Below are 13,391 nucleotides of genomic sequence, written 5' to 3' on the forward strand. Positions count from 1 at the left end.
ATCACTTCTGTTTGTGAGTATTGCTGTGTTTCCCCCCCCCCTTTTTTCATGCTGACATTCTGTACCAAATGTCAGTCTGGTAAACTGTAACACCTTTAAACCTGGAAAAATGAAACAAAATAATAACAACAACCCTGTGCAGATTATATATGACTATTAGTAATACCAATCTTACAAGGTCGAGAAGTTTAAGAAAATGTTCAGATCTGCGGACTGTTAACAACAACATGGTCCTCAGTGTGTCAAATGTAACAGGAAGAAAGTCTTAAGAAACCTGAAAAGCCAGAATAAATCCATGTTTTAAAAATTTACAGAAAATTAAAGGGCTGTCAACTTTCTAAGAATTTAAGAAAACGCAATGGCAATCATCATGAACAATTAAGAATTAGTTTGAGAACAAAACAACAAATAATGTTGAGTTGATGATATATTTTCCAGCCATAGGAATTGCAGAATGAAAACTGGAGGTTACCACCTAGACTTCGTCTGGTCTATCTTCCAAAACAACATGGTGTTAATCTTGTAGGAAAGGTCTTCTACAGTGCATCTTTGATAGGAATGGTCCTTTAGCACAATTTGAAATGACAAGACTTATTTTTGTTACTGCTTGTGTTTCACATGTATGAAGTGTATGATTCCTAAGTTCTTTCTATTTAAAAAAAAATCCATTTAAATTTCTGAAGTACTAATATATAAATATGGAGTCTTATTCTATTGTATATAGCATTGGAAGTCAATTCATTGTCAAACTTTAAACCCTACTTCAAAATACTATTCAATCCCTTATTCTCTCTCTCTCTCTCTCTTTCTGATAAAGAACAAATAAAACTGTACATGAAAAGACAGGAAACTTAGAAGTCAGCTAAAAAAGTAGGCTTCCCCCTTGTTAATAATTTTGTAAATGTAAACAAAGAGAGGTTCAAGTATAAAAGTGAGTTACTTGTGACTTGGCAAAATATTTTGGCACCTGATGACATGGGTTCAAAGTTTTTCAAGGAATTCTGGCCCATTGTTAAGCCGGTCTAAGAAAGTTTAGATCTTTGCTACCATATATCGCTGGTGAAACTGAGCTCCCTTGTTGACAAGGGGAGTAGAGGAGGGTTCCTGTGAAATTCTTGAACATCTTTCATGCTGCTGTTAAGAGGTAGCTGTCCATTGAGAAGCGTCAGGGGTATGTTACAATAAGCGTGGTGATTACTGCTTATGGCAGCTAGTGGCAACGTTGCAGACTGCATGTTGTACTCATATCCTCTGCAGTAATGTCTCATCTGTGCCATATTGGCTGGCTGATAATCTCCCAAATCTGCCTGAGATGAAACTGAAGTGGCAGAAGTATCTGTCACGGCAATGGAAGGCACTGTTTGGAGATCACCAAAGAGACCCTGTTCAGCAGAATCCAGAACTTGGCGCCGCGTCAAAACTTCTCTTTTCTTTACCGGCATCTCATAGAGCAAATGTTTCCAAAACTTAGAATTCAGCTTGCTACTTTTCGGTCCATTCCACTTGATGACTGAGAACAGTTTAATGCTGTGCTTTAAAGATTCCACTTCTTGGTAATTGACTTTACCTTTTAATTCGGGACATTCGATGAAAATCACTTTGATTTCTCCACTGATGAGCATGTTATGGAGTCTGTTTTCCATCTCAAAAATACTCCACCCTCGTCTGAGTATATAATCCGGTGTGAGGACAATAAGAAGCCTGCGGCTTTGTTCTATACATCTTGCAAGATCTTCTAGATATGCTGCAAATCATAAGACAGACAGTAAAATAGAGAAGTACGAACAGAAATAAATAAATAAATAAATAAAACTTTGCAATCCAAATGGGGGCAGGGAGGGGAACGGATTAATCCTTCTTGACCAGTTCCACCAACAGTATTTCATATCAATTTAGGGTTTTTCTCCACATCCTGGTCAAGATAACTCTAGCTCCCTTGTTTTTGCTGTGCTCGATAACTCCTTCGGCTGAACTCTGACAGCTGATTATAATTTTAGGAGCCATCAAGCCTATAAGTGGAGAACTCTGGATAAGCTTCTTCTTGATATGAGCTGCTAAGAGTTGGAGACTGAAGAAACACCAGGTCTATCATGGGCTTTCCATAATCACAAAGTGAAGCCATCTGCCTAGGCAGCAGATTAGTCTTCTTTGACCTGGTAGGACTCTAAATATTTCCACATCAGGTCTGGCCATCTCTACTATCCCTTGATTATATTCCCCCTTCCTAATCCCCCAAAAAATTCATATATTCTCCCCCTCTCTAGAAGACACTGACTTAACTTCACATGCCATTCTCAGCCATATTGTGGATTTTGGCTCAGTGTGTTGTGTGAACCATGTTGTCAACTGATGGAAGCTGCTGGAAATTGCAGTCCAATGTATCTGGAGGTCCACCAACTTGGGGAAGGCCTGGTTTAGGGATCTACATATTGCCAAATTACCATCTCTCCCCACATACATTATGCAAATGGCAGATATACCCTGGTTTCTAGTATTTCTTTTTTTATTCAGAGTTTTGATTTGATTGCCTTTTAATCCCAGGAATACACATCCCTTTAGTCATATATCAACATGATTTTGAGGCACAGATTTTGCTCAACAACTGAGTGCTTTGGAATGCCAGGTGGGATCACCTAGCCAAAGTCCTACTCTACTTACTTCTTTCAACTCTCCTTCCATTGGAAGATAGGGGCACCAGTTGGAAGAAGAGCCTGCAGAAGAAAGAGCACATTGTAGGGGTTGTTCCAGATGGAACTCATCCCATGTACATCTTGGTTGTGTGGGTTGGCCAAAAAAAAAAGTTCATGGACCAGAACTTGCAACTTTGATAAACAGACAAACACATAGACACACGCACATACACACACAGAAAACACACAGTACTGTTTTGCAGATTACAGATGTAGAAGACTCCTAACTGGTGTACAGACATCTTGTTCCCTAGGGTCAAATGTATATAAAATATAAGTGATTGGACGAAGGACAGGAAAGGAAAACAGTGAGATTCGCATTGAGGACAGAGCTGTTCTACTGAGTCTGGAGCAAATCTGGGCTTGCCATGCAAGCAGTCTTAACATCTGGCACTGGCATGCATGAATTAATCCTTCGGTCTCTTTTGCATTCCAGTTGGAACAAAAGGAGCAGAGACATTACTGCGTGCAAAATGCTGAGCTGATCTCCTTCTGTTGATAAGCATTGCCTTGCAGTTCTGTTTGAGAGAACCAACATGGCCCTGGAAGTTTACTGCCATTATAGTGGGCTCTGTGATACAAGAGATCAATTGCAGACATTGTATGGATGTGTTGTTACTGATCCCCATACGTTTCCCAAGAGAGCAGGCAAACAGAAAAAGAGAATAAGGAGATGGGAAACTGAAATAGGTCACAAATAGATGGGATGTTGGAAGCTTGTACAAATGTGTGGTTTGGCTTTGTGTATGGATAACCCCTGGTACTGGTGTCACAAAGTTTCAGAGAAACCTTACACATGTCTCCCCATGGATTCAGAGACAAATTTCCAAATGAGTGCATATAGGATTGCAGACTTGAATTCCAGTTATTTAAAATTTCATTAGACAGCTGGCTGCAGCCCCAACTATCCAGTTTATTTTCCATGCCCTAGGCCCATAAATGTTAAGAAAACTGACACTTCTAAGACCATACAAGCTTACTCAAGTTGTTGGCCAAAACACTGAAGAATGCAAAAAGGGAAGTACTTATGCCCCAAACTAGTGGCATATTGAACTTCAGCTGATGCTTAAAGTGCTCAACCATGTGACAAGATTGGTGGTTAATTTCAGTAGATTTGGCTTCTCCATCAAAGTGAACACAGAAGTCCATTTGCACAGGCATGCTGTGACAAATGCATGAATCTTAACAATGAGCAAATGGTAGTTTCATTCAACTAAAATCTTAGTATGGTGACATTCGGCACAGTTGAATCTACTTGGGATCTAGCAAGTCCAAGTGAGCCCAAATGGAAACTCTCTTGTGATGGGAACAATCTTGGGTGGATTAGAAAAGCTGATACCTCAAAGGTTTCTGAACAAAGCACTGAGGATAAAAAATGGAGGTAGAAGTATGTCACAAATGAAGATATGAAAATGGAACTACAGATACGCACTAGGAGTAACTCCTCATAAGAACAGTGAATGTGATTTACAATCTCATGGACCAGCCTACACAACTCCACAGTTGGCATTTTAGAATCACTTGCAGCATCAACATCTAATGCACTTGCTTGCAAAGACCTTAAAAACTTCTGAAGATCTTAGGCCTTCTCTAGTATTTTATCAGTCTCATCATCTACAGTATAGTATGAGGATGTAAGGTTGGGAAAGGCTGGATTAGGCAAATACACGTTGCTCCATCATGGCTTATATTCTCTGACAGTTAAAGGTCACCTCCACATGACAAGGTGGTAAATCACTGATGCCTGGAATTAATAAACTGGAGGAGCTGCCCTATTTCCTTATTGCCCCTGACAAACTTCCTAGACCCCCTGGTTGGCCATCACTGGGAACAGGATGCTGGACATAAGAGAAATTTGGTCTCATCTAGCAAAACTTTTCTTACTATTAGTTCTCATCTGCTTTTTTTTATCATGACAAAAATGGATTCTGCAACATCACGCAAACCACTAGAAAAAGTGAGTCCTCCACAGACATGTTTCTTAAAATTCTGCTTGCTGCATCCACAGACTGCAGTCTCTACTATCAATATACAAAACAAGAAATACATGGCCAGGTATGGCATCAACCTGAGCATTCATGCTTTTTCCCAAGACAGCACAACCCTTTGGCATTTCCTAATGACCAGAAGCTGTCAAACCAAATCTTTCCTCTCTGAGCAAAGAAATCAAGAGACAGTTGTCAACAAAAGGCCACTGTCTTTTATAAGTAGTGTCCTCTGCATAAGCTAGCTGTCAGGTAGTGTCTGTTTTATTTTTGTGTGTAATTTTATGTTACAGTGGTACAATTTTTGAAAGAGAGTGTAACAACTCTCTAAACCAGTGTTTATCAACCTTAGCAACTTTAAGATGTGTGGACTTCAACTTCCAGAATTCCCCAGCCAGCTACTTCAACTTCTGGGAGATGAAGTCCACACATCTTAAAGTTGCCAAGGTTGAGACACACTGCTCTAAACCAATTTGGTGCCCTCTAGAAGTTTTTGACTGTAACTCCCATCAGCCTCAACCAGCATGGTCAATGGCTGGGTGTTGTGGGAGCTGTCATTGAAATTGTACCAGATAGACTATCTTGCATTTGAGGTCTGCAGAAAGGGCACCACAGACTTCTAAAATGGGAAAGGGTCATTTAGCTCACTGAGATCAATCCCCTGGGCAGCACAGGAATCCAAATTCAGACATTCCTGATAAATGCATGTCCAACTTCTGCTAAGAGAATCTAGTTGTGTGTCATTCTGGAGGCAATGTCATCAATAGGTGAAGACAGCCTACGTTTTCCCACCTCTCTAAATAAGAATGCAGCCAACATTCTTCCCATGCAACCAAAATCTACTCCAGCAATTTTTATACCATGCATACCTCTTGTGGATGTGCCTAATGCCAGGAGCCACTATTACACCACTGGATGGCTTTGCTTCCATGGAAGACAGAGTGTGCCTCTGGGCAATAAAGTATCCAACCAGATACTCAAGTGATCTGTCTTGTCTAGGTGGCCATTGCATCTCCTTGACAGGAAGAGCTAGACTAAGTTTCTTATCTGGGCCAGGATTTTGCCCAAGAAATTGTTGGCTAGGTTTGTTTGTACATAATAGGTTTGTACATAATGCTATAATGGGGTTTAGCAGAATGGGTTAATTAAATGCTGTCCTTTGTAAGCATGTTTGGTGGCTGGGTACAATGTGCAAACCCAGTGCTGCAGCTTATTCAACAAGCAGTTATGAATAAACCATAATTTAGACTAATGTGGGCACCCAACCACAGTCTTCGCTGGTTCTTCCTTTGTTGTTCTGACATCCAGTGTGTTGACTGAAACCTCCAAGAAACTGCCACCCAGGATATCTCAAGAAATAAAAAACTCCACGGTCTCTATAGCAATGAAGATTCGACATACTAAGAGGGGCCAACCGTTGTAAAGTCTTGTATACCTTTGTAAATTTTTTATGATCGTATTTCTATGTATAACATAGCCACTAGGTAGATTTCATGTTTTATGTTTTATGTCTAATATATTCTTAAAATTTTACACACTTAAATAGTTAAAATAGATCACACGTTAGATTTTTCATATAGAGTTAGATAGATAATTAGTGTATTTTACCTGATTTTAATATATACCTTTTATTGTATGTTTTTAAGCGTGACTATGTTTATCTTATGGAATAATACGATTGCATTGGTAGGCTGACCATATTTCCTTGAGACAAAAACAGGACATTGGGATGGCAAAACGGGACGGGGTTAAACTTATGTAATATTCCATATTCATGAAAAAGACAGAAAAAAAGTTATCGACAGTAAGCTGGGAAGGTGCAGGAGGGGGAGGTGAGGCAATGGTTGGGTCCAGAGAGGCTGGTGCAGGGGTGGCGTTGGGCGGAGAGAGAGGTTGCAGGAGGCTGGAGAAGGGGAGGGCTGAGGCCAGCGGCGGGCTGGGATGGAGGAGAGGAACGAGGGAGTCTAGAGAACAGTGCCTCTCTGGCGCGCCCTTTTATTTTATTTTCTTCCCGCCATTTTGGCCTGAGAGCCAATTGGCTTCTTTCCTGCTGGGCGCGCTCTTCTGACCGTCTTCCACTGCACTGATTGGCGGCGGCGGCTCTTCCTCTTGCTCACCGCCAATCAGCTGTTCCTGTGGTTCCCGTTGAGAACCACTGCCAAGTCAGCCTCCTTTTCAATTTCAATTTTTCCCCACTTTTCCCAATAACAGCTCTAATGTTTTTTAAAAACAGGACAAAATTGACATTTATATTAAAACGATGGGATGGTCGGGAAATGTTAAAAAAACAGGACTGTCCTGTTCAAAACGGGATGTATGGTCAGCCTATGTATTGGTCTATGACCGTAATAAAGCGTGAACTGAACTGAACTGAACTGGTCTACCCTTCAACCATGGGAAAATTTTGCCTTCAGTCTGTGAGCCAAAAACAGCACCTTGCCAGTAAAGCATGCAAAATGCTAGCCTAATTCTTTTACCCTAGAAAAGTTCGTAAATTCTTCACTCCTCTCCACTGGTGATACAAAACTCCTGGGGCCACTAAGACCAAGATTAATCCAGCTGGGTCAGACTATAGTTCCTGAAGCATAACAAAAAGGTGATAACTCTATCCCATGATTTGTCCTTATTTAAGAGATGTATTTCCTTGGAGAATTTCTTGTTTAATTGCTCCAGATTAAAGCCTATCAAAGATGCACTGAATGTGAACAACTGAGTGAGCATCTCAGAAGCATTCCAAGTTTGGTTTCCATACCAGATCCATGGGATTCTGCGGCCTGCAGACCCCAAGATGACTTTGAATGGAACCAGTCTGAGTTCCACTTCATATCTGCACCATCATCATTAGTGGGTGATTAAGCATTCCTTAATCTTATGCATGAAAGAATCAAATCTGTTCAAAATATATGAATCACGTCAGTTTGCAAGGCAGGAAAGAAAGGGGATGGCATATCCTATACTGTGCTAAAAAGCCAACGTGCCAGGTAGCATTGCATATTATTTTGATGATGCTTAATGACTCTCTGAAATTATGATGATGAAGATTTGCTGGAGCGTCTGAGTGACAGATGGACAGAAAAGAAAATGCAGTCCTGTCTTTTGAGGCACCTGTGAGGAAGCTGATTCATCTAAAGCATTTGTTCTCTTCTCTCTCCCTGTATTGACTTAAAAGTCTTTGATTCTGCTCTCTTCTTTTAAAACCAAGCTCGGAGCAATACCAGCTGTGCATGAAATTAAAAAACCCCACACAGCTCCTAACAGCTGTAGATGGTACACAGTTATACCTGATTATTTGCTTTAATTTTGATTTGTTCATGACTATGTCAAACTACAGAGCTATGCAAAGTGAAAATATTAATGGATGAATCTTGCCCTGCTTGTTTGCAATCAAACAATGTGTTTCACACATTGGGCTAAGCCATAATGTGATTTGTTGGGTTTGGCTTAGCATTTTGCCCTACTAGGGCTTGTAAATCTGGTCTATGGGTTGGTTCAATGTGTGAATCCAGCCAAATAATACATCATACTTAAGCAAACCATAAACCTAGTTATGCTATTGTTAAAGTCACATGTTTGCATCCTCAAGATGCAAGGAGGAAACTTCACTGAAGTCAAGGTCATTTGAGACCCCCCCTTTTTTTTTGCAGCAGAAAAACCAAAAGGCCATGCTTTGCAACAGAGATAGTCTACTACCCATATTCTCAAATTTTCTTTATATAAATTTGTTGGAGCATCTGAGTATCTGCAGGCAGGATGACCATTCCTAGAAGAGATGAACCAATAATATGATTTTTACAGAAGTAAAAAAAACAAACAAACAAACCCCAAAATAATATTCTATGTGTACTTTTGAAGACTTAGAGAATGTGACTTCCTTGAGTCAGCTTACTGGGACCCTTGAGAACAAGAGTTTTGCCCACTCCTGTAACATGGAATGAACACTAAAAAAATATGTAAATGAAAAAATAACAAACAGCAACTTTTATTTACTTATTTATTTGATTTATACCCCACCTTTATTTTGGACTACTCAAGGCCTCCTATGTTGCCCACAACAACCCCAGGATGTCAATCATAATTTCCAGTATGTCTCCTTTGGCTATTGGGCTGAGAGACAGCGACTGGCCCAATGGCCAAAGGAGGCATAAATTATGATTGACATCCTGCGGTGACTGAGTTCCAGCTAAACCCCAAACGAATAGTGTTCAGGATGCTTGTGTGAACGCAATCACCATCTTTTCCTGAATATCCTTCTTTGCCAAATGGCTCTTCTTGGACCCTGAGTAGATAAAGGCTTGCCTTAGGGTTCTCAGTTCTTTATTGGTTTTGTGAAGTACCTTGCTATAAATGGGGGAAAAAAACAAACTTATGAAGGATGCACTTTCTTAGCAGCATCAGGAAGCTGTTGTCTCAAACGCCAAGCGAATCAGTACTTACTCCCAGTAGGAATCAGGTCCCGGTCTGGAATGAAGAGCTTATATCCATACTGCTTCTCCAGAACATCTGGCAAGATTTCAAGGGCAAATTGTTCTTCCTCCCTGTTTTCACAGTCTAATGTGTCAGGATCGACTTTTGTGTAAGACAGATAGGCATCATATTCCTTGTTGTCTGCAAATAAAACCACAAATCTCGTGAGGAGAAGGGAAAGAAGATCTCCCCAGTGATTAAAGCAATTTGCACATGTGTGTGTGCCTGAACGTGCCTTGTCCAACTACTGTAATTGGTAGTTCAATATGCTGGGTCAAGCAGTGTTTCTTAAGCACTGATATATAGAAGTATCTGGGATGCAGAATGATACACATGAGTAGTCTGGGTATATAATTCAGCTGCCTTGCTGAAGAAAGGGCTGGCACCCTAGTAATTGGCTGGCAATCCACCTCCGAATCCCAATATGCACTATCCTTGAACTTAATCATGGAAGAAATGTGGATATAAATAAAATTAGGGAATGATGAAATTGAATTCTATCTGCAGAGTTCACAGGAACATTAAAAAGCCCTTCCCAATTTTTTTTTGCTTTGCTTTGGAGGATCAAGGTGGCAACACAGAGTTGAAAAATCAGGAGGGATCTGGTAGCACCTTTTTCAACAGACACATTTTATTAAACAGCATCAGCTTCCATGAGCTGCAGGTCACTTCATCAGATGCATGGAGCAGCTCTGAAGACACCTCTGAAGAAGTGAGTTGTATCTGTCGGAAAAGGTGCTACCAGATCCCTCCAGATGTTTTGCTACTATAGACTAACACAGCTCTCCTCCTGCAATGTCAGCAAAGGGTTGAGTAGCCCTTATAAACTAGGTTTTCTTTACAAACAAAACAAGCAGCAAATATAAGGTATTAAACAATATCCCTAACACACTTAGTTATCCATATTAATGGTATGGATAACCTGGTATATTCAGTCTGAGTGCTTAACATGTACCTTTGAAGTATTAATTTATCATTGCCCATTTTAATGCATAGACATCATCTTTTATATCATTTCTTAGAACTGCAAGTCTATTGGGGGAAGAAGAGGTCGTGAATGAAGGCTCTCAGAATGATTTTTCAATCTCCTGTGACTTCCAGAAAATGAAAAATCAAACTGCTAATGTAGTGAAGACAAAAGTACAGCCTGCTTATAAAGCTTCAATTTTCTACAGACAACAAAAGCTGTGTGCGTGTGAGAAACCACTGAGAATGCATTCAAACCATCACTTGTTTTTCAACTCAAAAAAGGCTAAATCGTCAGTCAGAATCTGGCTTGTTCTTTCATGCTCTTCGAATTATGGCAATTTCCTTAATTCTCATGGACATCTGGCCGTGAATGATGAGATCTGGGGAAGGTGCAGACATTTCTTTTCTCATTGGGAGAATTGACTTTCTTTCACTTCTGAAGACCAAATTTGCACACATAAGGACTGACTGGTTCTAGGACTTCAATATGAGAGCAAAGGTGGGTGATGAATGGGGAAAGGCAGGGTCCCTCACAGTTTAGCTAGCAGAAGAATTTTGGCTTTTTAATGCCCCCCCCCAAACATTGTCACCTTCCTGGTTGACAATGGCCAATAGGCTGCAGCTAGATGAGAAAAATTCCACATGAAAGCAAAAATATTTTGAGGTGGACATTCTGCAGTGGATGAAGCTAATCCCAATCCCGCTGCTTTCCATTCAGTGGAAGCAAGGCCATAGAAGTCCTGAATTCCTGCATTTTATCAGAGTTGTCAAAATCTGGTAGGCTTTATGATTCTTCTCCAACTCTAGTATTTGCTTAAGCCAATAAACCCTCCAACCCACCCATAAAATCTCACTTTTATTGCCTCCTTTAGGTATTGACAACACACTGTATCAGAACGAAACTGAGAGCATATACATTTAATAATTAGTCAGTCAATCAATTCATGTTTATAGGTGCCTGAGCAATTTCTGGCACCCCCAGCTGAAATTAAAATAGATTCAGTAATAAACAATAGTTTTTAAATGGCTGAGATCTTGTGAGATTATCAAAATCTTGTGAAAATCTGCCTTCTTACTACACTTCAAGGTGGAAACACCAAACTTGCAGGTTTGGGAGTCCTTGCAAGATAGCTGACACTTTTTTTTGTCCTGGGGAGGGAATCTAAGTCCCCCCCCCAAAATTGCTTATCTCTGACCTATCCAAATCCCTGTTTACCAGATGATCTCCAAAAGTCCTTCATCTTCATCTCCATCTTCCTTTTACTGGTTGCTGCTGCTCTGGCCATGGTAAGAGATGGGAAGGAGGAAAGAAATGCAAGAAAACGTATTTTCCAAAAGCATATTATCCTAGGAAAATGCTATTATTAATTCCTTTTCTTTCTGGCCCAGCTCCCCTTTATTTCAGCGAGACTCATAAAGCTCAGTGGACAGATTTCTATTATGGTTCTCCAAAGTCTGCACGGGTAAGAAAAACAATGGTCCTCCAAATATTGCTCAGCCACAACTCCAGCATTCCAGCTGCTGGGAATTCCATTTCAGCAAGATCTGAAGAGTGACAGATTTTCTCCAGCAATGTCTTAATACTGTTTACATCAGTTTCCCTTACTTCAGATTATGCATTCAGTGGCTGTTCAATATCATGGACATTTGATTGCAGCAATATTTGGTCAGTTTGGTCTAGTGGTTAAGGCAATGGGCTAGAAGCCAGGAGACGGAGAGTTCTAGTCCCACCTTAGGCATGAAAGCTGGCTGGGTGACCTTGGGCCAGTCCCTCTCTCTCAGCCCAACTCACCTCACAGGATTGTTGTGGGGAGAATAGGAGGAGGAAGGAGTATTTGGTATGTTTCCCACCTTGAGTTATTTGTAAAAATAATAAAGGCGGGATAGAAAATAAATAAAATAAAAAATAAAATAATACTAGCTATTTTGACGTCTACTCACCATCCATTGCTTCATCACCTCCAAACATCTGTCTGTAGCACAGCATCAGCTCTATATTGTAGCACTTATAGATAGTTACAAGTATAACCAGTAAGAGAAATATAGCTCCCAAACCTCCAGCAAGTTCAATTCTGGAGATCAGATCTAGAGTAAGACAAGAATAAGTTAGAAAATGTAATGTAGTGGATCATTACTTAGCTGATCTTGTCTGGGCTCAGAATTCAGGATTAGGTGTGGTTGATGTTTGGATGACAGCAGGGAATTCCAAGATTGTAGGATAGACTGGGAACCTGAAAACCAAAACCTAGAAGAAGACAATGGCCAACTACTCCAGCATGAAGTCCATGGATATATTCACAAAGTTACCAAGGATCAACCTTGACTCAAAGGAAGCTTTACTTAGAAACTCAGAGGGTCTTGTTTTATTTTACTTATAGATTCCTGTCCCAAAGTCCTCCATCAGAGGAAAGTACAATCACATAATATACAATCAGAATTTCTTCCTGACTTAGCCTTGGCTTCAAACACCAGCCAGAGAGCACTTTTTCCAAAAAGTGCTGAAGGTTGAACTTTGGCAAATCCATGGTGGGAGAATCTAGAGTTGGGGGACCAAACAAGGCAGAAGCTCAGGAGAATCTGTCTTGTTCTGCAGCTACAGCAGAAATCCCATGCAATTGTTCTTATACTATTTTGTCTACTTGAAAGCTGAGATGATGAACCTCTGGAGTTTATTGGCCCAACTTCACTGGCCCTGTGGGGAACATGCAAGGGTCATCTTGGATGGGCACACCACTTGCACTGGATGATCCATGGAAAGCCATAGGTTGGATGCTGGAATGTGCAATCCACAAACCCCACCCAGGTGACCCTAAATTCTGTAGACAACCTCATTTTGCATAGCATCTTCCTTAGATTATCTGCTGTATTGCATTCCATGAGCTTCCCCGTGCTGCAGTATGGTCTCATTGTCGCAATGCAGGGCAGCAAAACATAGTGTCAGCCCAGTTGCAGAAGCAAAGGAGCTGCAGTCACTCCCTTCAGCCCCCCCTCACCCCCCCCCGATCATTTTCACACTCTTTTGAGTTCCTTTGAAAAATCACAAATAGTAGAGAAGGACCATAGGGAACAGGGTCATAAAATGCTTTTCAAAACTCCCCACTTCAGCAGAAAGGGGGATTATGAAAATGTTCTCAACACCATCCCCCCAATTTAGCTCAGTTCTTCTTGCCAGCACCCAACTGCTGAAAGTCAATATGATTCATGATAACCATAACTCAGTGCCAATGGGAGACACTCATTAACAGGCTGACATATCATCTGAGACCCAGCATCATAACCAGGG

At 40.7% G+C, this 13,391-nt stretch overlaps 1 protein-coding gene across 1 annotated transcript; it reads right to left on the bottom strand.

The window, feature by feature from the left end:
- Positions 1–229: 229 nt before the first annotated feature.
- On the bottom strand, positions 230–11,394 carry IL1RAPL2 (interleukin 1 receptor accessory protein like 2). Its single transcript, XM_063313755.1, has 3 exons — positions 11,325–11,394; positions 9,110–9,280; positions 230–1,744 (listed from the first exon to the last, which is right to left on the bottom strand). The coding sequence occupies exons 1-3, from the start codon at positions 11,392–11,394 to the stop codon at positions 1,044–1,046; spliced, it is 942 nt and encodes a 313-aa protein (XP_063169825.1). The 3' UTR covers positions 230–1,043.
- Positions 11,395–13,391: the final 1,997 nt, after the last annotated feature.

Source organism: Candoia aspera, chromosome 12, assembly GCF_035149785.1.
Source record: "Candoia aspera isolate rCanAsp1 chromosome 12, rCanAsp1.hap2, whole genome shotgun sequence".
Taxonomy (NCBI): domain Eukaryota; kingdom Metazoa; phylum Chordata; class Lepidosauria; order Squamata; family Boidae; genus Candoia; species Candoia aspera.